General features: G+C 36.1%; 1 protein-coding gene and 1 pseudogene across 1 annotated transcript; both read left to right on the top strand.

Annotated features, from left to right (window-relative positions):
- Nucleotides 1–10,636, top strand: part of LOC125252752 — a 30,037-nt pseudogene extending 19,401 nt beyond the window's left edge.
- Nucleotides 10,637–12,402: 1,766 nt separating this feature from the next.
- il13 (interleukin 13) lies at nt 12,403–14,246 on the top strand. The gene is made up of 4 exons (XM_048167375.1): nt 12,403–13,145; nt 13,252–13,302; nt 13,538–13,666; nt 13,756–14,246. The coding sequence occupies exons 1-4, from the start codon at nt 13,008–13,010 to the stop codon at nt 13,864–13,866; spliced, it is 429 nt and encodes a 142-aa protein (XP_048023332.1). The 5' UTR covers nt 12,403–13,007; the 3' UTR covers nt 13,867–14,246.
- The last annotated feature ends 8,653 nt before the right edge of the window (nt 14,247–22,899 follow it).

The following is a 22,899-nucleotide window of genomic DNA, read 5'->3' as shown; positions in this document are numbered from 1 at the left end:
TCATCAAATAATCTGAAACCAGCACAATTGTTTTCAACATTTATAAGAAAAAGAAATGTTTGAGCATTAAATAAGCATATTAGTATAGTAGTATAATGGCTGCTGAAAATTACAGGCATGAATTAGATTTAAAATACACTGCCCGGCCAAAAAGAAGTCACTGTTTGGATTTGAATTGGCAAATGCTTAAGAGTTTATGATTGGATCATTATTGCAGTGATTATTATGTTTGTAGCATGTTATATGATTAGCAACAGTTCTTCTACACCTAATTGATGGAGTGTGTAGCTTTTCATTTCTTAAACACACATGTAGGAGCCATGATACTCCAGGATGACAATCTCAAGATTCATTAGGCTCAAATTGTGAAAGGATGGTTAGGAGGGAGCATGAAGAATCATTTTCACACGTGAATTGGCACCTCTGAGTCCAGACCTTAAATTCATTGAAAGTCTTTGGGATGTGCTGGAGCAGACTTTACAGAGTGCTCACCTCTTGCATTGTCAATACAAGATCAAAAATGTAATCACCTCTTGATGGAAATAACCTCACATTTATTTCCATTTCAACCTTTTTTTTTTTTTGGCTGGGCAGTGTATATTAAAATAGAAAAGTGTTATTTGAAATTGTAATAATAATTCCAACAGTTTTTACTGTATTTTTGATCAAATAAATGCAGCTGTGGCCAGCATAAGATAATTCTTTCAAAAACATAAAATCTTAGAGAGCCCAGACTTTAGAACGGTGGTGTAATCATATTTTTACTGTTGTTTCGTGATTTGTTTATTAGGATGCAAAGGAGCAGACGTCTCCTCTAGCTGCAACTCTGGAGAAGCTCCAGATAGAGAAACAGGACCTTGCCAAGCGCAGGATGCAGAAACAGGCAGAAGGGCAAGAAAAGGTGTGGGTTTACTTGTTTTTGCATTTTTGTTTTAGGTTGTATGTGACTCATTTATTAAGTTTTCTGTAAAATTATTATCCACAATGTCTTGCATGAAAGGTTGTGGATTTTTACTTTAAAGGTGATAAAGAGGATTTTTTCGTCGACTGAGAGTCCAAAGACTGTTACTGAGTTTTTGAAATGAGCGCATGCGTAAGAACAACCCCCCTCCTTCGAAGGAACGCCTCCCAAAACTCGTAAACACTTATTGGAACATGAGTGTTTACCACCGGCATTCGCTGTATCGTGTGAGTGGATTCATTATGTCGGACTCACCGCAGGTAACTCATAATCTGCAGTTGTTACTCCTGTCTCCGGACAAAATCATTGCATGGGGCGCCTGTGGAGTGTGGAAAGTTACTGGAGCGCGCAACCGCGCTCGTCTCTCACAAGGAACGTCATGGCAGTGATTGACAAGCCAGAGGGCCAATCCGCGCACGTCTCTCACAAGGAACGTCACGGCAGTGATTGACAAGCCAGAGGGCCAATTTTACGAATTGGCTGATGTTTTTAAGGCCCTACCTCGTGCACAGATGATGTATATTAATATTATTACACCAATAAATAGTCTTTTACATTAGAAAGACAGTTTCAAGTAATATTGCAAAAATGATAAAACAAAACATCTCTTTACACCTTTAAGAGACAAAGTATTGCTTAAATATAAAAGTTTACACTTTCTTTTAGATAAATGCAATCAAGGAAAAAGTCTTACCTTGAAAAAGAGATCTCATTGAAGAGGGCAAAGACACCTCCTAATATATGCACGTTTTTTTCCCCTTTATTTTCTTTGACTTTTTCTTATTTAGCAAAAAGAAACTGAGCTACAAGAGGTGGACAAACAACTACACGAGGCTGAAAAACATAGAGAGAAGACCAATAAAGACATGGGCAACATCCGACAAGATATTGACACTCAGAAGGTCAAGCAAAGCTTCATGTGTTTTTGTTTTGTTGTTGCATAGGCCTACTATTCACAAAATTAAAATGCAGACACGCAAACACCAATAAATAAATAAATAAATAATCTAGGAAGAGATGCAAATGTCAGCAGATTAAGACAAATTTCTAATAATTTTCACACCTGCGTAGAGCTGATGTTGTGCAAGCAGGGACTTTGTTGACCAAAAATGTACAGAAAAAAAGCGCTTAATGGTGTGAAAGAGGCTAATGAATGAAATGTCAGCATGAACCTCCAGCTTTGTTCAAACATTGTTGATTTTGTTAACTAATATCTAAATAATTGGCTGATGGCATATATAAAGGAAGCCAAAAGTCTTAGACAATTTAAATCCAGGATTTAATCCTGGAAATAAAAGTTTAAAGATTCAGAAAAGTTAAACAGAAATGTTTAATGTAAAATTAAGAAATATTTAATAATCTGCATTATTTTAAGGTCACTCATCAAATCTGAAATTCCTGTCATTGTTATTCTGAAAAAGTCATCTTATTTTTCTTAATCAGCCTTTTGGATGCAGTTGTCAGGTGGTAATTTGAAATTGCAAAATTTTTAGCTGATTAACCAGCTGAGCCCACTTGTTCAGCAATCCACATCTGAACGCTTGTGTTGTCGTAATGTGCTTACATTTCTGTTTTTCCTAAAATGAAACATATGTTTTTCTGTTTTCCATTTTGTTTGTGGATATATGATTGTGGGATTTTTTTAACAGGTTCAAGAACGCTGGCTACAGGATAACTTGACCTTACGTAAGCGTGTGGAGGAGCTGAAAGAGGTGTCTAGAAAACGTGAAGCCTTGCTTAAGGAGATGGGCAACATGCAAGTCGTGCAGCTGAGGAAGTATGAGATCACACAAACACAAACTACCAAGTACCAGTTAGGAAGTCCTGACAATGTTTGACACACTTTCAGAGTCTCAATAGACAATATGCCGAGTATGTACTTTGGTTTCCATAACTCTAAATGAATTAATCTCACTAACTAAATTATGTAAATGCCTACTAGTTTGTATAATTTTTTACAAAGTGTGAGAGTTCAAATTAGTGTGTATCTTAAAGAGTGTTTCTTCTGTTGTCAAGTGAGCGGTGAGAAGTGGAGCGAAAGTTGGAGGACCTGAAAAAGAACCGCAGTGTGGCTCTCGGTCGACAGAAAGGCTACGAGGACGAGATCCTCCGTTTTCGTAAAGAGCTCAGTGAGGATCAGTATTGGGGGGGCCGAGGATCTCTACAGAGACAAAATGATTGTCATGAGAACAACAGAGTTGGCCAATAAAGACCTAGACATCTACTATAAAGCTCTAGACCAGTAAGTAGGTTATCAGGAGTTTTCTGAAGGGTAGTTTCAGGTAGCGGTTTGTGAGTGTGTAGGTTTGGTTTTGATGTGTTTCGGCAGACAGTAAGAAGCAACACTCAGCAATAGGGCATGTACGTGGTTACCTAGACTGAAGGAAGTCTGACTCAACCTTTTAGCACTAATGATGCAGTTGAATCATCACTAACTGGTGGACTTGATATCACAGGGACTCCCCAAAAAGACGCTACCATGATTGTAACCATAGCAATGGTTAGGTGTTGATAGTATAAGTAGAATTATATTGTAATATATACAAAACTCAGTCCAAAACAATATATTACACAATATACACATTTTTGTATAAAAGTGATTCGGAAAGTCCTGAGAAATTGTTCAGCAGATGAGAAACATAGAAAGCAATTTTTCATATAAGAGCAAACAATAATCACAGTACTGCGATACCCAATAAAATTAGAAAAAGCTACAAAGAACATAGGTAAAAATGCAGAAAAGTAATAAAAAAAGAAGACTGCATCTTTTTATTTGTAGGAAATGCCTTTGATTGTTATTGTAGTTTATAGGGTTCATAATATGATAAATCAAATTTTCCTTAATCTTTTGACACATAAAAGGTCTTTGTACCATTAAAAGATCCTGGAAGTTCCATAGCATTAAAAACAAAGCATTTAACCAAGCTCCAAAAGCAGTTTGTTTGGGTATTGCAGGATCTGTGATGTGATGTCACATGGGCAAATACACTGGAATATGACATTTTTCCACACAATTGTGAGACTAGTACTAACACTAAATTCAGTTCCTTTGTGAAATATACTGAATCAGATAAAATTTTAATGTTGACTTTCACTTTCCTGAACACCCTGGCTAAGCGTGTCGAGGCATGAGCACTGACCAGATCGAGATCTTTGTACAATATACATTAATTTGCCTGTCCAAATTTTAGCTAGTTTTCATTGGTCTCTGCCTGCATAAATACACAATTTCATCAACATTATTAAAGCATTAAGCATTAATATAAAAAAATGGTGGTCGAAAGGATGTTGCTGGTTTCCGTTGAGGAATATACAGAGGAAGTCACAAATCATCATCATCACTGGTTTAGATTAATATCGTCCTGTGTCTTCACAGAAGTTACATCAGCAGACCTGTGGGTGTCTAAATCGTTCTGCCGTCATCTACCTATCTTCAGTGAAGATTTGTTATCCTGACTTTTTCAGGCATTCGTTTTCAATTTCTTCAATTTGTAAATTGTCAAAAACTTTTCTTTACTAAATAATTGATTACAATTGTCAGTATAGTTATTTCACTCCAAATATTGAATAATAAGTCCTGGAGACAAAGTAGCTATAGTGGTCTATTAGTTACTTATTACTGCTCAATTGTGAATAAATTCATAAATCAACAGCATTTATTGCATAATATCTATTTTGGACTGTTTTCAGTTTGCGCCAGAAATAGTATTTAGGCCAAATTGCACAACTCTCTTAAAACCACAACATATTCTTTCAAGGTTTCAGGGTTTGTCACAGCTTCTAGCAAACACCGGATGTGTCCTATCATTGGATAAAAAAAAAATTGTTTTCGTGTATTCTTTTTAGGGAAATTTCAGTAAATATTGCTTAAAATAATAATTTTATCCCCATTTTGGTTAACTCTCGACTACATTTAATGTTTTATGAGCACAACCAAAGAAGATAAGTTCAGTGGAGTTGACACATTTCTGAAGGAAGTACTCATCTAGTACACTGTATGGCCTCCATGATTTTTAATGACAGCACCAAGTCATCTAGGCACGGAATGAACAAATTGGCGACATTTTGCAACATCTATCTAGATAAGTAACTGATAAGTAAAGCTTTGCTGATCTTCTTGTAGCCTTCACCTTTCTGGTGTAAAGAAATTTCTTTCTCAGGTCTTGTGACATTTCTCTTCCATGTGGTACCATTGAAAATTCTGAAAATTTTGTTCTATAAGTTATATTATTAACCTTACTTTCATGTTATAAGTTATCAATTATCCGATCGACCAAAACACATCTTATTATCAGGTGTAAACAGGGCCTTTGTGGCACTGACCCTGGCATTAGGGGGCACACACACAGAAAACATTCTTTCCTTCTGAAATAGATAGCTGAAGTTTACATTTGGTTTATTCCAGCAATCCAAAATATCTTTAGATATCTACTGAAAATTCTAGAAGCAGATTCTTTCACACCAGTGGTCAATGGAAAACCCATATTAGTCAACAACTGGTACGAAAAACCAAACCTAACTATTAGAAATCTCTATAATCGCTAATTACTGTCACTTATATAGATTGATTGGACACTTGCCAAGGCTGAGAATTAGCTTTTATGCATGTGACGTCACTTATATTCTTAATAGCTGATGAAATGGACAGCGCACACAGACAGCTGTCCATAGTATTCTGCTTTCTAGGCCGTTGTTTGGGTGCAGGCTAGTAAAGCAGCTTTATCTAATGAAATAATGAGCCACGCATTAAACCAGTTGACCCGTTCTTCTCACCATGATAACATCATTGCTGACGGTGCAGAAGAGTAGAGGAAGTGTGGCAATCTGATAGGACACACCATGTTGAGATGCAAGATTTCGCCTAATATAAATTCTAATAAAAGGGTAAGGAAAAAAACCTAGTTGACCAAATTACCGTATTTTCTCACATTTGGTCAAATTATTTGTACTCTTACAAACCAGTTCTAATCAATCAGAACGGTGTGTCTTCATTTAGTTTAATTGCCAGTGTTTTTGTATTATTGGTCAAATGTTTATGTATATGCACAATACATATACACACACTCCTGGGCAAAAAAAAAAAAAAATTGCTAAACAAGCTAAGCTTTTAATTGTCTTAAGCACAACTTATTGGTCAGCAAATTTGCCAAATTTAAAGGTGCCCTAGAACCTTTTTCACAAGATGTAATATAAGTCTGAGGTGGCCCCTGAATGTGTCTGTGAAGTTTCAGCTCTAAATACCCCATAGATTTTTTATAATTAAGGTTTTTATCTGCCTATTTTGGGGCATAATTAAAAATGCGCCGATTCTGTGCGTGTCCCCTTTAAATGCTCGCGCTCCCCGCCCCCAAGCTCGCAACTCTAAAATACATTGCATAAACAAAGTTCACACAGCTAATATAACCCTCAAAATGGATCTTTACAAAGTGTTCGTCATGCAGCATATCAGATCATGTAAGTATAGTATTTATTTGGATGTTTACATTTGATTCTGAATGAGTTTGATAGTTGTTTATGAATTATACAGACTGCAAGTGTTTAATAATGAAAATAACTACATGGCTTTGGTCTCTGCGAATACAGTAAGAAACGATGGTAACTTTAACCACATTTAACAGTACATTAGCAACATGTTAATGAAACGTTTAGAAAGACAATTTACAAATATCACTAAAAATATTATAATATCATGAATCATGTCAGTTATTATTGCTCCATCTGCCATTTTTCGCTATTGTCCTTGCTTGCTTACCTACATAAAGTCTGTTGATTCGGCTCTGTGCTCCTCCAGACGTTAATACTGCCTTGTCCAATGCCTTGAACATGGGCTGGCATATGCAAATATCGGGGGTGTACATATTAATGGTCCTGACTGTTGCATCACAGTCGGTGTTATGTTGAGATTCGCCTGTTTTTCGGAGGTCTTTTGCACAAATCAAATTTATGTAAGGAGGAGGAAACAATGGTGTTTGAGACTCACTGTATGTCATTTCAATGTACAGAACTCTAATTATTTAACTATGCCGAGGTAAATTCAACTTTAAATTCTAGGGCACCTTTAAGCAAATGCACTACTTAAAAATGTATTGCTGTCTCAGAAAAAACATCAAAGACAGAATGAAGTTTTCGGCAGAATATGGGAAGTTTGATTCAGTTTGGTCATGTGGAGTGATGAATCTCAATGAAACACAAGTTGCATGGTGATGCTCCAGAGCGGTGTTTTCAAAAATCTGTTGAGAAATATAATAAGTGCATCTCTGCCACAGTAAAGCAGGAAAAGTGTCATTGTGTGGGGAGCCTTTTTAGCTGCTGGTATTGGTGAGCTACTTCACTGAGAAAAATCATTTAATGCCTTAAAGTACAGGCGATTATTGCAGAATGGCCTGCTTTCCTAAAATGAAAAGTTATCTAAAGAGGAATGGTCAGATGCAATGCTCCTGCCCAAATTGCAAAGACATCCAGGAAGTGGCTTGAAGAAAAGTCCATCAGACTCATGGACATGTTTTATTAAATGACAGAATATTTTTAAGTAAACTTAAGCATCACAAAATTATAATTTACAGTTTGAAAAAGTAATCTCAAATTAAGAAGCTGAAGAGTAATGTTTTTAAAGATTTACTTTAATTGAGAATTAAATAATAGCAAATGTAATCTGAATGCAGAAAATATATGAAAATAAGCATGCACTAGGGATGTCACAGTGAGGATATTTTCACAACGGTATATAAACTTGAGACAACAGCAGGTGGGGGTGGTGGGTGTGGGTGAAATTGCTTTGAATGCACGCTCACTCATGCGATCACGCGTACTCTGTGTATAGGCCTATAATTTGCGTGCATCAGGGAGCCGCTTTCTATACGCAATATTTCTGTATTCACTTGCGATCATGTGTACTATGTGTATAGGGAGCGGCAGTACTGACCACACATTTTGCAAGATATTTGTTAGTGACACTCAGGATTGGAGCGCCAAATCGAACGCCATCGTCTTGTCAGTCATCGCCCCTTACGCTCATCACATGATCAGTGAAATGATCTAACTCTTGCTGCACTGTGCAACGACTCTGCCACTCATGCTGTATGGAGCAGAGCAGACGCTTTCAGTTGATAATTGTAGCATCTGTTGTCCAACTGAACTAAATGGATTTTATTTCTTCGGTGAAGTAATTTAATCTGTGTACGGCCAAACACCGTTAACACCAGTAACACCGATTACCGCAACAAGCCTAGCATGCACAACTAAATAATCAATATCGACCAATACCAAACATAAAAAAAAAAAAAAAAAGTTATATAATAGGGGTAAGTGATAAAAGAGTTAATAAGTCTTATATTAGCAGTTAGTGATTTGATATGGTACAGATATATCATGCATCCCCAGTATTTATGGATATTCATACAGCTTTTTTTTTTATTATTGCAGAACAATAATGAAGTTTCACAGCATTAAGATGCAGGAGATTAATAAAATCATCAGAGATTTATGGCGGAGCACATACAGAGGACAAGGTCTGCCTTTAAACACAAATGTTTGTCTGCTATTATGGCTTTGTTTGCATGAATCTTTTTAAAGGGTTAGTTCACCCAAACATTAAAATTTTGTCATTAATTACTCTCCCTCATGTCGTTCCAAACCCGTAAGACTTTCTTTCATCTTCGGAATGCAAATGAAGACCTTTTTAATGAAATCTGAGAGATTTCTGTCCCTCCATAGCTATGCAGTTACCATTTTGACGCTTCAGAAAGTTCATAAAGAGATCGTAAAACGAATCCATATGAATTGAGCTGTTTAGTCCAAATTTTCTGAAGAGACACGATCACATTATATGATGAACATATTTAATTTTGTCTTTTATTCACATAAACATTCATCACTGCACACATCAGTTATGGTAAACGGAAACCCAAGCATGTTTGTTTGACGTGTGCGAGAACCAATGAGGTTCATTCTCATGTGGTTATGTATATCTGTCTATGGAGGGACTTCATCAAAAATATCTTAATTTGTGTTCCGAAAGATGAACGAAAGTCTTACGGGTTTGGAACGACATAAGAGTGACTAATGACAATTTTCATTTTTGGGTGAACTAACCCTTTAAGTCAGGGTTCCTCAAATCCAGCCCTGGAGGGCCACAGTCCAGAGTTTAGTTAGACCCTGATCAGACTCACCTCTCTGCAATTTTCTAGTTACTCCAAAGACTTTGAGCTTGTTCAGGTGTGTTTGATTTGGGTTGGAACTAAACTCTGCAGGACAGTGGCCCTCTAGGACCAGATTTGAGGAACCCTGCTCAAAGTCCTGCTTGACAATCTGTCAAATCTTTGTTTGACTGTTTGAGACTTACTATATCTATTGACCTTTTAGCCATAATGTCAAGAGTATGTCTCCTGATCTCCCACAGACATTGAGTACGTAGAGATTCGCTCTGATGTGGATGAGAACGCCTCTGCTGGACTGAAAAGGAGGACTTATAACTATAGAGTGGTAATGGTCAAAGGAGACACGGCTTTGGACATGCGGGGACGTTGCAGTGCTGGACAAAAGGTCAAAAAGCAGCTACATCCATCTTGTGTTTCTCTATCTCTCTAATGAAAAGTTTTTCAGTCTCTCTTAGAATCACCCAAGGTTCCCAATCAAATGTGATTTACACAATATTTTCATTCGCTTAAAAATATTTATGAAGTGCATATTATGATGAAGCTGTCGGTAGATTTGAGCTGAGAAGAGGGTGCTGACAGTCAGGCAGACCAGATTATCGACTGGTGCTGATAATTTCATTGGTCTGTCAGTCACTAGATCGGAATGTATGTTAAATAAAAGGAGTTTTATTAAATCAATGAATGTTTTTAGATCTGTGGCTTTACAGCATGTTTGTCTGTAGGTTCTCGCCTCCCTCATAATACGGTTGGCTCTGGCTGAGACGTTCTGTCTGAACTGTGGGATTCTGGCGCTGGATGAGCCCACCACCAATTTAGACAGAGAAAATATAGAGTCCTTGGCACACGCACTGGTGGAGTAAGTCTTTATTAAAAAAAACATGAATACAGCAAGTCTTTAAACAAGAGCTAACATGACAAAACAAGAACTTTTATTTTCTATTTGACACTTTTACCAACTAAAAGATATGCATTGGTTTCTTTGCAGGATAATCAAGAGTCGTTCTCGTCAACGCAACTTCCAGCTGCTTGTTATCACCCACGACGAGGATTTTGTCGAGCTCCTGGGACGATCCAACTATGTGGAGCATTTCTACAGGATCAGGAAGAACCAGGACCAGTGCTCAGAGATCACAAAGTGCAGTATCAACACACTCAACTCCTACCTACACTGATGCGTCAGATCAGATGAGAGAAGAAAGACTGTTAGTCAGAGGTGACAGAATCAAAGTTCAGTTTCTTGGACAGTTGTTAAGCATCTAAACATAAGGATCTATCAGCCTCCCTGTAACTACCTGAGCCAAATCGGGAAAATAAGCACCCAGCAAGCAGTTTGCAGCACACCTTGTTTGTAAAACATGAGCAGAACAAACATATGTAACAAAACTATACTTACATTGAGTTCAACTGAATACAACAGTTTACATAAAAATGGTTTTGCGAAAAATGTACACAATTTGTTGTTCGTTTCAACCTGACTAATATTAGCTTGTACATTTAGTTGCCATTTTTTTCTGAAATATATAAAAAAAATTCTGATTTCTGAATCATTTAATTATTTCTGATCACGTCATGATCTGTAATGGTGGCATCAAAAATATTTGGTCTAGGGTTGTCGATTTGCTTTAAAAAATAAAAAATAAATAAAATAAAGTTAAAGGCCAAGTTAAGTTAAGTTAAAGGCTTCTGTAATTAATAACAGGTAATTGCTTCTAACATTAAATTTTGTAATTATCAATATATTTTCACATTACATCAATGTGATAAATTAATGTGGAAACAACATAAATATGTTAAATATTTGACTGTTTAATAGAATCTATTTACTAATGATATGAAGTCAGTATATTTATGAATACACAGCTTTTTTTTATTATTGAGAACAATAATGAAGTTTCCAATAAGATGGAGGAGATTAATAAAATCTAATTTATGGTGGAGCACATACAGAGGACAAGGTTGCCTTTAAAACAAATGTTTGTCTGCTATTATGGCTTTGTTGCATGAATTTTTTAAAGGGTTAGTTCACCAAAACATTAAAATTCTGTCATTAATTACTCTCCCTCATGTCATTCCAAACCCGTAAGACTTTCTTTCATCTTCGGAATGCAATAAGACCTTTTTAATGAAATCTGAGAGATTTATGTCCCTCCATAGCTATGCGACACTTCAGAAAGTTATAAAGAGATCAAAACGTATAATTAAATTTAGTCCAAATTTTCTGAAGAGACAGATCACTATATGATGAACATATTTAATTTTGTCTTTTATTCAATTAAATGCACACATCAGATGGTAACGGAAACCCAAGCATGTTTTAGACGTGTGCGAGAACCAATGAGGTTATTTGACTGTTTAATAGAATCTATTTACTAATGAAATTCAGTATCACTGATACCAATACTGATGCCTGTACTAATTGGATTTAATTTTCTTTTCAGTTTCAGGGCATAAAATAAGTAATTCTATCCATTCATCATTACAGTATAATTAAAAACCAGACCTAGACAGCAAATTAATGGAATGTTTTTATTTATTATTTATTAACAATCATAGAACATCTCAATATTATAACAACTTTTAATTTAAGTGAACATAAAACAATATTCTCATAAACCTTTATTATAAATGTATATTTAGCTGTGCCAAATATATAGTATTTTTGGTGGTGTTTCTGTCTCTATCAGCTCTCTCTGAATTATTGCTGTCAGTACTTTTCCATCCACTTTAAAGATTTATTTTGCGCATTTATTTTAATGATGAATAAAGAATTAAAATTACTAGTTAAACATTTGGTATCAATATTTGGTAACACTTTACAATAAGGTTCCACTTGCTTCTCATTGGTTAACTACATTAGTTAACACAAACTAACAATGAAAAATACTTTAAAAATAAAGTTGTATAAATAAAGTTGTATCTGTTGATTTTATCTAATGGACCTGAGCTAACATGAGCAGTTATTTTAACACTTTTTTTATTTAAAGGAAAAAAATAAAATAAAAAATGTATCAAGATATCAAACCAAATTGTCTTTATTTTAAAGAAAAAAGCACAAACAAAAAAATCTTAGTGAATTAAATGATAATGCATATACAGTGAAAAAATGAATTAACTTGTATTTATTTATTTATTTGATCAATGTCCATAGTTAAAGTGATGAAATACACCTGTGGTTATTCTGCTAGGACATGAGGGAAATGACTTCATACATTCACTAAAAAGTGAATAGTTTCAAGTAATTAAGGTAATAGTTTTGAGAGAATTTGTTTTTAGATGGTATTTGATTTGATCATACATTTTAACTTGAGTATTCTTTTTTTTCCAAGTTATATAATGTTTCTAAAATTGTCTTTAACATTTGAGTTTAGCCAACCAACATGTTAAAATTAGATTTTAAAAGTTATTATTCATTGGACCTTTCATGGCGTCATCTGCATGACTAATTCATCTCCACTTTATCAACACAACTGTAGGCACTAAGCAAGTACGACCACATGCAGATTTGCAGCAAAACCTATCAGTAATTGATCATTTTGCAATAATGAAACTTATTTGCACAAGCACACAGTGAGGATGCGGCCTTCAGCACCTCATCTAGAGGCCTGCTACTCAAAATCATTATGATCTTTCTTGGCAGTTTGTCAGTGTCAGTTCCAGGAAATCAGGACAATATGACAAGTATCATCAACCACATCTCATTTCAATCAAGATAATCATTGAGCGCGGCATAATCAGCCAATAAACGTCGCTTAGCTTACGATGCAAAAAGAAATCTACATAGCCAAGTCTCGCTTTTGAGAGTATATAAACACGGTGTACAGCAGAGGGGAATCAAGTACCTCTGGCCTTCAAGCAACCGAAGTCTTGAGAAATCCAAGCGGACAGACAAAATGATGAAGACTATACTACTGCTCGCTTTCGCTGTATTCGTCTCCAGTGCTTCTTTGAAAGTGAATGATAAGACTATATTGGGAGAGCTTATTGATGAGCTAAATGCCACAATGACAACACTCCCAAAGGAGCACAAGGTAAGATTTAACATTAGTATAGTAACTATAATAAGCCAAAACTGTCTGTACTGTCAGATATTGAGCAGAGCATGATTGCAATATTCATTTTACCTGTTATTTCTAGGGAAAAGAAATCTTCCTGAGAGAACTGGTACCTGAGAAGGAGAGCTGTGTGGTGAGATGAATTTTCATTGACTCACAATACTAGTATATTAACACAACTATCCAGCATATTTATTTCATGATCAGAGCCTAATAACCTTTTTTTGGGGTTTGTGCAAAGAGATTTTTATGGACTTTTGCTAGTCTCCTATGTGGCATTATAATTTATTAATTTAATGTATAATGCTAACAATTGAATTCCATGAATTTGAGGCCTGGTCTTACCTGTGATTTCAATATCTTTGCAGCATGACTTTTTCTGCCAGGCTGAGCAAGAACTGAAGACGAAGGTTTCTGTGCTAAGTAAATATGACGATTTCCGTACTGACAAGAAACTAATGAGGAACTTGCATATGTATAACAACCACCATGAAGGAGTAAGTTGAACTCTGTAATGTGATGTCTTCTCCGTACAATACCTTCATCCTACCAGAGTAGAATAACCCTGACATTTACTGTCTTTCAGACCACCTGCAAACCTGTTGATGAAGACCAAGATGAAATCTCCCTGCATAAATTCTTGGAAAATCTCATGAAATGTGTCAAGAAAGAATACAGCAAACCCAAGAAAAATTAATTTATAAAAGATCATATTTATTATTTGTCTTTATTAACATATTTTGTTTACATTGATTGTAGCAGTATATCATTTTTTTTTTTTTTATATATTCTTAAATATGGTCTTTTTTTTGTGAAGCACAGATTTTGTGCATTATATCTCAGTTCTGTCAGCATTTCGGTTTACGAATTTGATCTTTTTTACTTGCACTGAAACATCAATTTATAGAGCATTTCTGAAGTTTTTTCTTTTTTTTAGCGTATCTTGATGTTTAGATTGTTGTTCTTGTAGAAACTTGACTGATGGAATAGGTAACCTCACAATATAATAAATACTAAGCAACTATTTGATTTATGTATCAGGTATCTATATTTTATTAAAGTAACATTTGCATTAAATAATGAAGTTTTATAATGCTTCTTTTAGAAGGTTCCATATAGAACCGTACAGTTCTTGACTGAAGTTGATGCCAAAAAGGTTTAATATAAAGGTCAATTCACACTGCACCGACAAACGCAGACAATCACCAGATTACAGTATGTCTCCAGGACCCGACGAGTGTCGATTGCACATGTTCAATTGGCAAAAACAAGCTCTGATAGGCACGGGCAGGGCTAACACACTGATCCAACAAAAGAAGTGTATGTTGCCATCTGTTGGTGCAGTGTGAATTGGCCTTAAGGAGAAATGTCTTTTTTTTACAATTGCTATCATACTTTTGTTCAATCTGTAGTCACATTTTCAAAACTTTAAACACAATTAGCTCAACATCTATCTTTAGTGACCATGCTATTAACACAATTTGTCATTTTCACACAAAATGCAGTCAATTAACACTGAAATTCTTAAATTTTCTTTTTATACAAGCTTACCCAATATCAAAATCATGGATCTTTCTGATGTTATTTGCAAATGCTTGTAAACACAGCATGTCCGAAATGAAGACCTAATGTTCCAATCTTTAAATATAGTATAAAGCCTCTACTTTTGCTACAACAGCAGCTCAAAACTATTGAAAAAATATATAAAATATACTGAAACAATTGATATGCATTTTTAAGTTGCAGCTTCCAATATCATTTGGAGGCATAGTCAGGTGTTGAAGTTCTTTTCATTACATGGACATACAGTAAAAAAGGGACTGTTTGAATTGGTTTTGTTTGGTGTGGATGCAGAACAACTTTGAGGAGAGAGAAAAATAATGTCTGGGCAAGGGAGATGAATAGTTGGATATCAGAATTGTGAGATGTAAACTCACAATTGCAAGAAAAAAAGTCAGAATTGTTAGATAAAAAGTCAATAGTAACCAAAGGCCATGTATGTTGGATTTGTTGTTGATCAATGGCAGCAATTTCATGATTTAATTTCAGTAAAAAGTTTAATGTAAAGCTGATTCCACTACCACTGTTCCATATATGCAGAATATGTGGTCTGCGTAGAGCACTAACTAACAAGGGGACACCATCAACACCCCACCTTCAGTAAGCAACTTTAACCAAGGGGGCAAATGAAGTTCTGCATAGGGGACCCATCTGACCAGTGGCTACCCTGAGCAATTCTGTTACTTTCTTCTTCTTTTTTTCGATTGTACATTCTATAATGTATTGACTCATTCACTTTTAGATAGTTGATATGTTGCCAAGAATTCACATTCAACCCTCAACCAAAAATGTAGAATGGCTTGCATGTAAAGTAACGCAGTTTTCGTAATGCCATCAACTGTTAGTATTTTGACAGTCATTGCGCTTTGATTGACTTTATGTTCATGTTGGATAGAAAACTAGTGCTAGTGTTTTGACAGAATGACTCGATTCTGAATCAGGTTTGCTGTGTTTTGATAGAGTTAGAATATGGAGAAAAAGGTTTTTAGCATTTTGAAATGTAAAGTTTGTATTTATTTAGCAAAACCTGGTTTTGGGCAGAAATCCGAAATGATTCGGATCGCGTGTCAACCCGCCAAACTGCTGAAATCACGTGACTTTGGCGCTCCGAACAGCAGATTCAATACACTGATTCATTTGTGCTCCGATGCTTCATGAAGCAGTGTTTTAAAATCGGCCATCACTAAATAGTTTTTTTTTTGGCGCTCCAAAAATATTCTCATTGCTTTATAATATTAATATTGAACCACTGTACTCACATGAACCGATTTAAAATAAAAATAAAAGGGCTTTTTTTGGCTAGTTAACACTGATTAATAATCATGCATGGAGCAATTAATCATTAATTTATTCATTCAATACATAATTTATGCTTCTTAAATATTTCATGATATGTTCACTAATAATAAGGAATTAGTGTATTTTTTCTTGAGGGTGTTGTCTGTGTTCCACAGGGCATATATCATGTGAAATGGATCACAGAGGCTTTGATACACCTTGATCAAATTCTAGTATTGAATACTTTAATGGGACTGTTATTTTCTCTCTCTCTCTCTCTCTCTCTCTCTCTCTCTCTTTCATCTACAGTTTCCATACTGATATAGAATAGAAAACAATCACACCTGACATGCCTTTAGTGTTGCTTTTTGCAACTCCCATTTAAATTCACAGTTCATTCAGTATAAAAAATGGTATCAGTATGCGTTCCCTGGGAATCAAACCCATGACCTGGGTGTTACTAGTGCTATGCTCTACCAGTTAAGCTACTTTTAGGAAAAAAATTACCTTGAGGTCTTAGTGCCTTCAGAACACTATAGAAGTGCCCTTGCAACCAACACATCATTGTGGCACCAACTTCTACATAGGCAAACACCTCACATTTTCTATTCTAGTGCAAATTGTCTTTGTGCTACTGTTTAATAGCGCATACGCCCCCTTGCTTTCACATGTGCTTATAGCAGTGAAATGTAGACCTGTGTCCCATAGAGGGGGCTCATGAGAACATGTGGAGTGATATATAACCACACTGCATGGGTGCATGTATTATTCAAAGGCAATTCAAGAGCCAAGTGTGCACACGTCCCACAATCCGGCATGCTTAAAGGGGCGTGAATGATCAGATACCTGTGCCTATCAGCCACAGGGTCAACTCTATTACAGTTTTGGTGTCACGTAGCCTGAGCTTACTCTGGGTTAAAAAAAAAGAGTGTCTTTGCACATAACAAAGTATATGTTCCCCTGATTACCCACCAGTACAGTCATACAGTACAGTGATTCAGGATTGCACAAAGAAATAATTGTTACAATTGTAAACAAAAAGGACTTTCTTCTCAGCTTACACAAGGACTCCTTTCAAAGATTTTGTAGAATACTTCAGAATTAGCTGTTTTATCTATTTTTAGTCTTAATTAAATTATATTAATATTGACGTTTTAAAATCTTGCATTGATATGTTCAGCATTAAAATCTGATAGGGATGATGCTATTATATTTATCGAATTAAAATGTTTTTAATTTTTTACTTTTTTTATTGTCCATTTTACCGTTTCTGCAACCGTGTCAAAACAATGGAACGGTTCACACCATAAGGGCTCAGGGTCATTTACGGTAATGATCTTTCAACACTACATCCTCTAATATTTTTATCTAAAGCCAAACGTGCTTCATTCAAGCCCTTTCTGCTTCTTCCACGTTGCTTCTCTCTCACTCTAAAGATGTAAAGTGCCACATTAAGCAGATGACACGCTTGCAGATGACACACTTATTTTAACAACAGTAGCAGAAACACGGTGAGCAGCAAAAATAGATACTTTTGTTAAAACGCTGAATAAAACAAGAATACAGCAAATTATTTTTATCTGTCATACAGATGACTCTGACCTTTTAACTAAACCAGGTTTGTGACAAGTTAACGTGTGGTGCCTTTTGACTTTTTTTTCTCTATACATTTAGCATTATTAATCAGAACATTTCATAATAAACAATGTTATCATTTGACAAGGTATTTAAAGATGGCAAGGGAAAACAAAAAACTTTGAAATTACTAGTTAAATTACTACTCTCGTTTGTCCTCACGATGAGAGTTTTCATTATCAGATTATGTTGATTGTTTTAGTAGTTTATTACTTTTTGCAACATATAAAAATAGTCCATAGCCTACTTTTCTTAAGAGGTAAAACCTGCACCCCCAGTGTTTTATCAGTCCCAGTGCCTTCTATGTGCCATATAAGTACGTGTCTAAAATAATAAAAATAATAATAAATATAGCTGCGAGCAGAAATTATCTGGGTTCAAGTGTTTTAAGGCCTTTAAGCACATGCATAAAAAGGTATTATGTTTTCTTTAACAAGCCTGTAGCGACCAAGATCAGACATGCAAAAGACCATTTACAGCCAATACAGGCAATTTACTATGGAAATATATGGTTTTTAAAGCTTTTTAAAAAACATAGGACTAGTTCGTACATTATATTGCCACAAGTATTTGGACACCCCTCCAAATCATTGAGTTCGGTTCCAATCACTTTCATGGCCACAGGTGTATAAAATCAAGCACCTAAGCATGCAGACTGCTTCTACAAAGATTTGTGAAAGAATGGGTCACTCTCAGGAGCTCAGTGAATTCAAGAGTGGTACTGTGATAGGTTGTCACCTGTGCAATAAGTCTATTCGTGACATTTCCTCACTACTAAATATTCCACAGTCAACTGTTAGTGGTATCATAACAAAGTGGAAGCAATTGGGAACAACAGCAACTCAGCCACGAAGTGGTAGGCCACGTAAAATCACAGAGCGGGGTCAGCGCATGCTGAGGCACACCATGCGCAGAAGTCACCAACTTTCTGCAGAGTCAATAGCTACAGACCTCCAAACTTCATGTGGCCTTCAGATTAGCTCAAGAACAGTGCGTAGAGAGCTTCATGGAATGGGTTTCCATGGCCGAGCAGCTGCATCCAAGCCTTACATCACCAAGTGCAATGCAAAGTGTCGGATGCAGTGGTGTAAAGCACACCGCCACTGGACTCTAGAGCAGTGGAGACGTGTTCTCTGGAGTGACGAATCACGCTTCTCTGTCTGGCAATCTGATGGACGAGTCTGGGTTTAGCGGTTGCCAGGAGAACGGTACTTGCCTGACTGCATTGTGTCAAGTGTAAAGTTTGGTGGAGGGGGATTATGGTGTGGGGTTGTTTTTCAGGGGTTGGGCTTGGCCCCTTAGTTCCAGTGAAAGGAACTCTTAATGCTTCAGCATACCAAGACATTTTGGACAATTTCATGCTCCCACAGTTTGGGGATGGCCCCTTTCCTGTTCCAACATGACTGCACACCAGTGCACAAAGCAAGGTCCATAAAGACATGGATGAGCGAGTTTGGTGTGGAGGAACTTGACTGGCCTGCACAGAGTCCTGATCTCAACCCGACAGAACACCTTTGGGATGAATTAGAGCAGAGACTGTGAGCCAGGCCTTCTCGCCAACATCACTGCCTGACCTCACAAATGAGCTTATAGAAGAATGGTCAAAAATTCGACAGACATAACAGAGCAGGTTACTTTTGATATGAAACAAAGTATCAAATTTAAAATTTTGTTATTTTTAAAGAAATTTAAACAATAAATACCGTTTTGTGGCTCTTTAGTGTCGTGACAGATTGCTGTAGCAACTCAGTTCAAGCGGCTCGTGAACCGATCATCTCTTCCTACTAGTTAATTTATAGCATCAAATAAACATGAATGAACATCATAAGGAATGTTGTTTCAATCGAGGAAAGACGTCAGTACCAGTGGCGTAACTTTGTTTTAAAAAGTGGGTGGGACAAGAATGTGTATGTGCCATTAGTTCCGAGAGTATGCATATTAGTTAATAAATACGAGGATCCGCGATTGCTACCTAGATTGTCCTGATGGACTGGTGGTGGCATTTTCGTTTAGCGTGCAAGAGGTTCTGGGTTCTAACCCCAACCATGTATGATTTTTTTTTTTCTCATTAAAACCAAAGATGCTCATTAAGATTGTATATCAAAAGCAGGGATACGTTTATGTGTAGCTATTTTGTTTTGTGATTTCAACCTAACAAATAGAGAGTCTCTGCAACAGAGCGATAGATTGAAGCGCTCGTCCGTGTGAACACTGCTCAGTGTACACGAGCGCCAAGAGAACACTGTTGAGCCTCTGATAGCAGCGACAACAAGCACTCAACATGATTTCAAAAACAACACATTCTAGCACCAGATCGCCTATTATTAACTCAAATTGATAATCAACTAGAGGTGTTTCTTTTGTATTACATATCCGTGCCGTGAGAGGTTTCAAAAAGTGGTCGGGACAATATCGACCCTTTCAAAAAGTGGTAGTCCCACCCGCAAATTACGCCTATGGTCAGTACACACCATTTTTTCAAGTTCAAGTCTATGTTAATCTGCTAACTCCCCTGACTGCTTTGTCTGACAAAATGGATTCTGCGTTTGATTGGTTAGATCGCCTGTCAATCAAACTCCTGGCGAAGGGTCAATTGAAAACATAAAAAGCAAAACATTCTTCATTTTCTAGAAGTAGAGTTTAAAAACCTTACTGTTACCTTACCTTACACCTTACCTCACTCTCTTTCAATGTTAAACTAAAGCTTAGCGCTGTATTTCTTGTTCTGCTTCTGTAAACATTAAACCCCGCCTACTTTGAGTTGATTGGCCATCTCACTCATATTGACCTGGGGGGGATGGTTTACGGTCCTAAGCATTAATGTTTTATGAGTTTGCGATTTCGGATTTCTTAATTCGTACAATGTGACTGTTTAGCGGAAAAAAACTACTAAAATCTACCCCTAAATCTAACTGTAAGCAGATTGTAGCCTACAAATTCATACAATTTAGCCACCAATTCGACAAAACGTAAAATAGTTACGAATTGCCATGAGAGTGAGCTTGACATTGAAGTAGGCTACAAAGTGAATCCGTTGAAGACGCGCCCAAAATTCACCTCTGAAGGACAGCCTCAAGTTTCCCGGTAACAGTATCCACTTGGATAACCCCTTGAGTTATCGCTTTGAGACACCGCGGGCAAATGCCTAAGGTGGCTTGGCGTGTGATGATGATAGGAACGGACTAATAAAGCACACCGGGTTCGCTGTCTTCCTCCGCATTGGCTGCATTCTCATGTGTTGCTGCTGGCACTGTATGAATAATTAAAGCGCCGGTGTCTTAACTCTGCCATTCTCATACGCAGACTCGGAGTGTCGGCGCAAGAACAACCGCTTGTCCCGCAGAGGGAGAGGGGGTTCACCACATCTTCCAAGAGACTGCCGAGGGTTGAATGGCCTCCACCCTCATTCTGTCAGATCTTCTTTGCTCTGAAATAAAAACATGAATTCACTTTCTCTCTCTCTCTCTCTCTCTCTCAGACACGCATGTCTCTAGCAACCTCAAATTCTGTACTATAAAAATAAATGTAGGCCTTTGAATAGCCATTTTAGAGTTTATTGCTTTGAATATAAAAATGTTCTTCATTTATAGGCTAGATGTTCTATCAAGAGATTAAGGAGGATAATAATCCAAATGATTCCTTCTAAAATGATAGGAAATTTTGAACAAATTATCAATCACCCTCCAGTTACTAAGACGTTATTCCAATCTAGAGTTCCTATGAAGATTTCAATGTTCACGATTTCACGAAACAAATAAAAAGATGTGTCCAGTTTATTATCAGAGTATGAGTATTCCATGGGTTCCAAATTATTCCAAATTACATCCCTTTATAATATTTGATTGGGGAAAAGATGAAGAACACTCAAATAGCCTTAACTGAAGCAACTTGAACATACCCTCAAGCGTGCCATAGGCTGTTCCTTATGACACATGAGTTACTGGCCATAGGCCTCTACCTTTCAGCAGATCATCTATAATTCAGTCCCCACCACTGGCCACATGCCACTGCTCTGTGCTCAACTTAGATTGGTTTACACCATTGTTTGATGTTTATGATATTAAAAAAGTATTACTGCTCTTAATTATTCATGATCCGTCTTCTCCAATGAGTTTCACCCTCCTTCATAATCCCATTAGTTTAACTATAAATTTGGACTGATGATTCTTCTTGGCAGTAAGGAAAGATTAGAATTTAGGCTGGGGGGAAATACAGTGCTTTTAGTATATATATATATACTAACTAGCAACAACGTTATAGCATATATATATATATATATATATATATATATATATATATATATATATATGATATAACGGTGTTGCTCTACGTATTTTAAGCCTTTTTTTAACAATTCTTTAGAGAACAACGTAAAAGAAATGTACATTTTGAATGAAATTTAACTAGTTAATATTATGCTTAAAAAGTAATATTTGATAGATGCTAAAACGAATTTGTGCACCATGTCATGCTATTGCAAATAAAAGAAAGAAAAAGAATAACCCACACTGACTCAGTTATATTGAGGCTATAGTTGAGCATTACTTTTTTAAGCTGTATAGCCGATACATTGTCAAATCTTTACCCTTTTCTTTACCCTTTTTTATCACAAAACGTATATATCAAATAAAACACCATACACAACTATTTTACATTTTGTGTAATGTAAAAAACTAAATAATAATTACTTCTGTTTTATTAAAACTAACTTTCATTTAGTCAAACAAAATAATTAACGGAAACGTGTTAGTTAATTTATCGATCTTTTTACTTTAAATACAAACATTTAAATAATGTCTAACTTTCTCAAGATGATATCTATCTAATTAACATCATCATTTTGTATACTACAGCATCTACAACAACAGTCTTTAACAGAACTTCACAATTACTTCTTGAAACATGAGAGTGAACTGCAGACAAAAAACGACTCGAATGATCATCGTCTTACCTGAACAGCGTCTCTTCCTCCTTCCCTTGAGCCTGTAAGAAGCGTTTCCTGACTAACAACTCTCCCTTCAGCTCTCTGCCTGTTTTATACCAATATACAATTAATATTGCATCGCCATTACTTAATAATTTCAAATCCCTTTGCACAAAGCCGTGACAGACATTTATTATTCAGCGGCGTCTGCTTAATGTTGCCAACCAGAATTAGAAAAGAGGAAAAAGTCTTAAAGTTGACTTTAATTTTTTTGTTCTCTCTATAAATATTCTTTAAATTAGGTGGTGTTTAGTCTACATTAGTTCATTAATG

The sequence above is a fragment of the Megalobrama amblycephala genome, linkage group LG18 (assembly GCF_018812025.1).
Source record: "Megalobrama amblycephala isolate DHTTF-2021 linkage group LG18, ASM1881202v1, whole genome shotgun sequence".
NCBI lineage: Eukaryota > Metazoa > Chordata > Actinopteri > Cypriniformes > Xenocyprididae > Megalobrama > Megalobrama amblycephala.
This window is presented reverse-complemented; position numbering and strand designations above follow the sequence as displayed.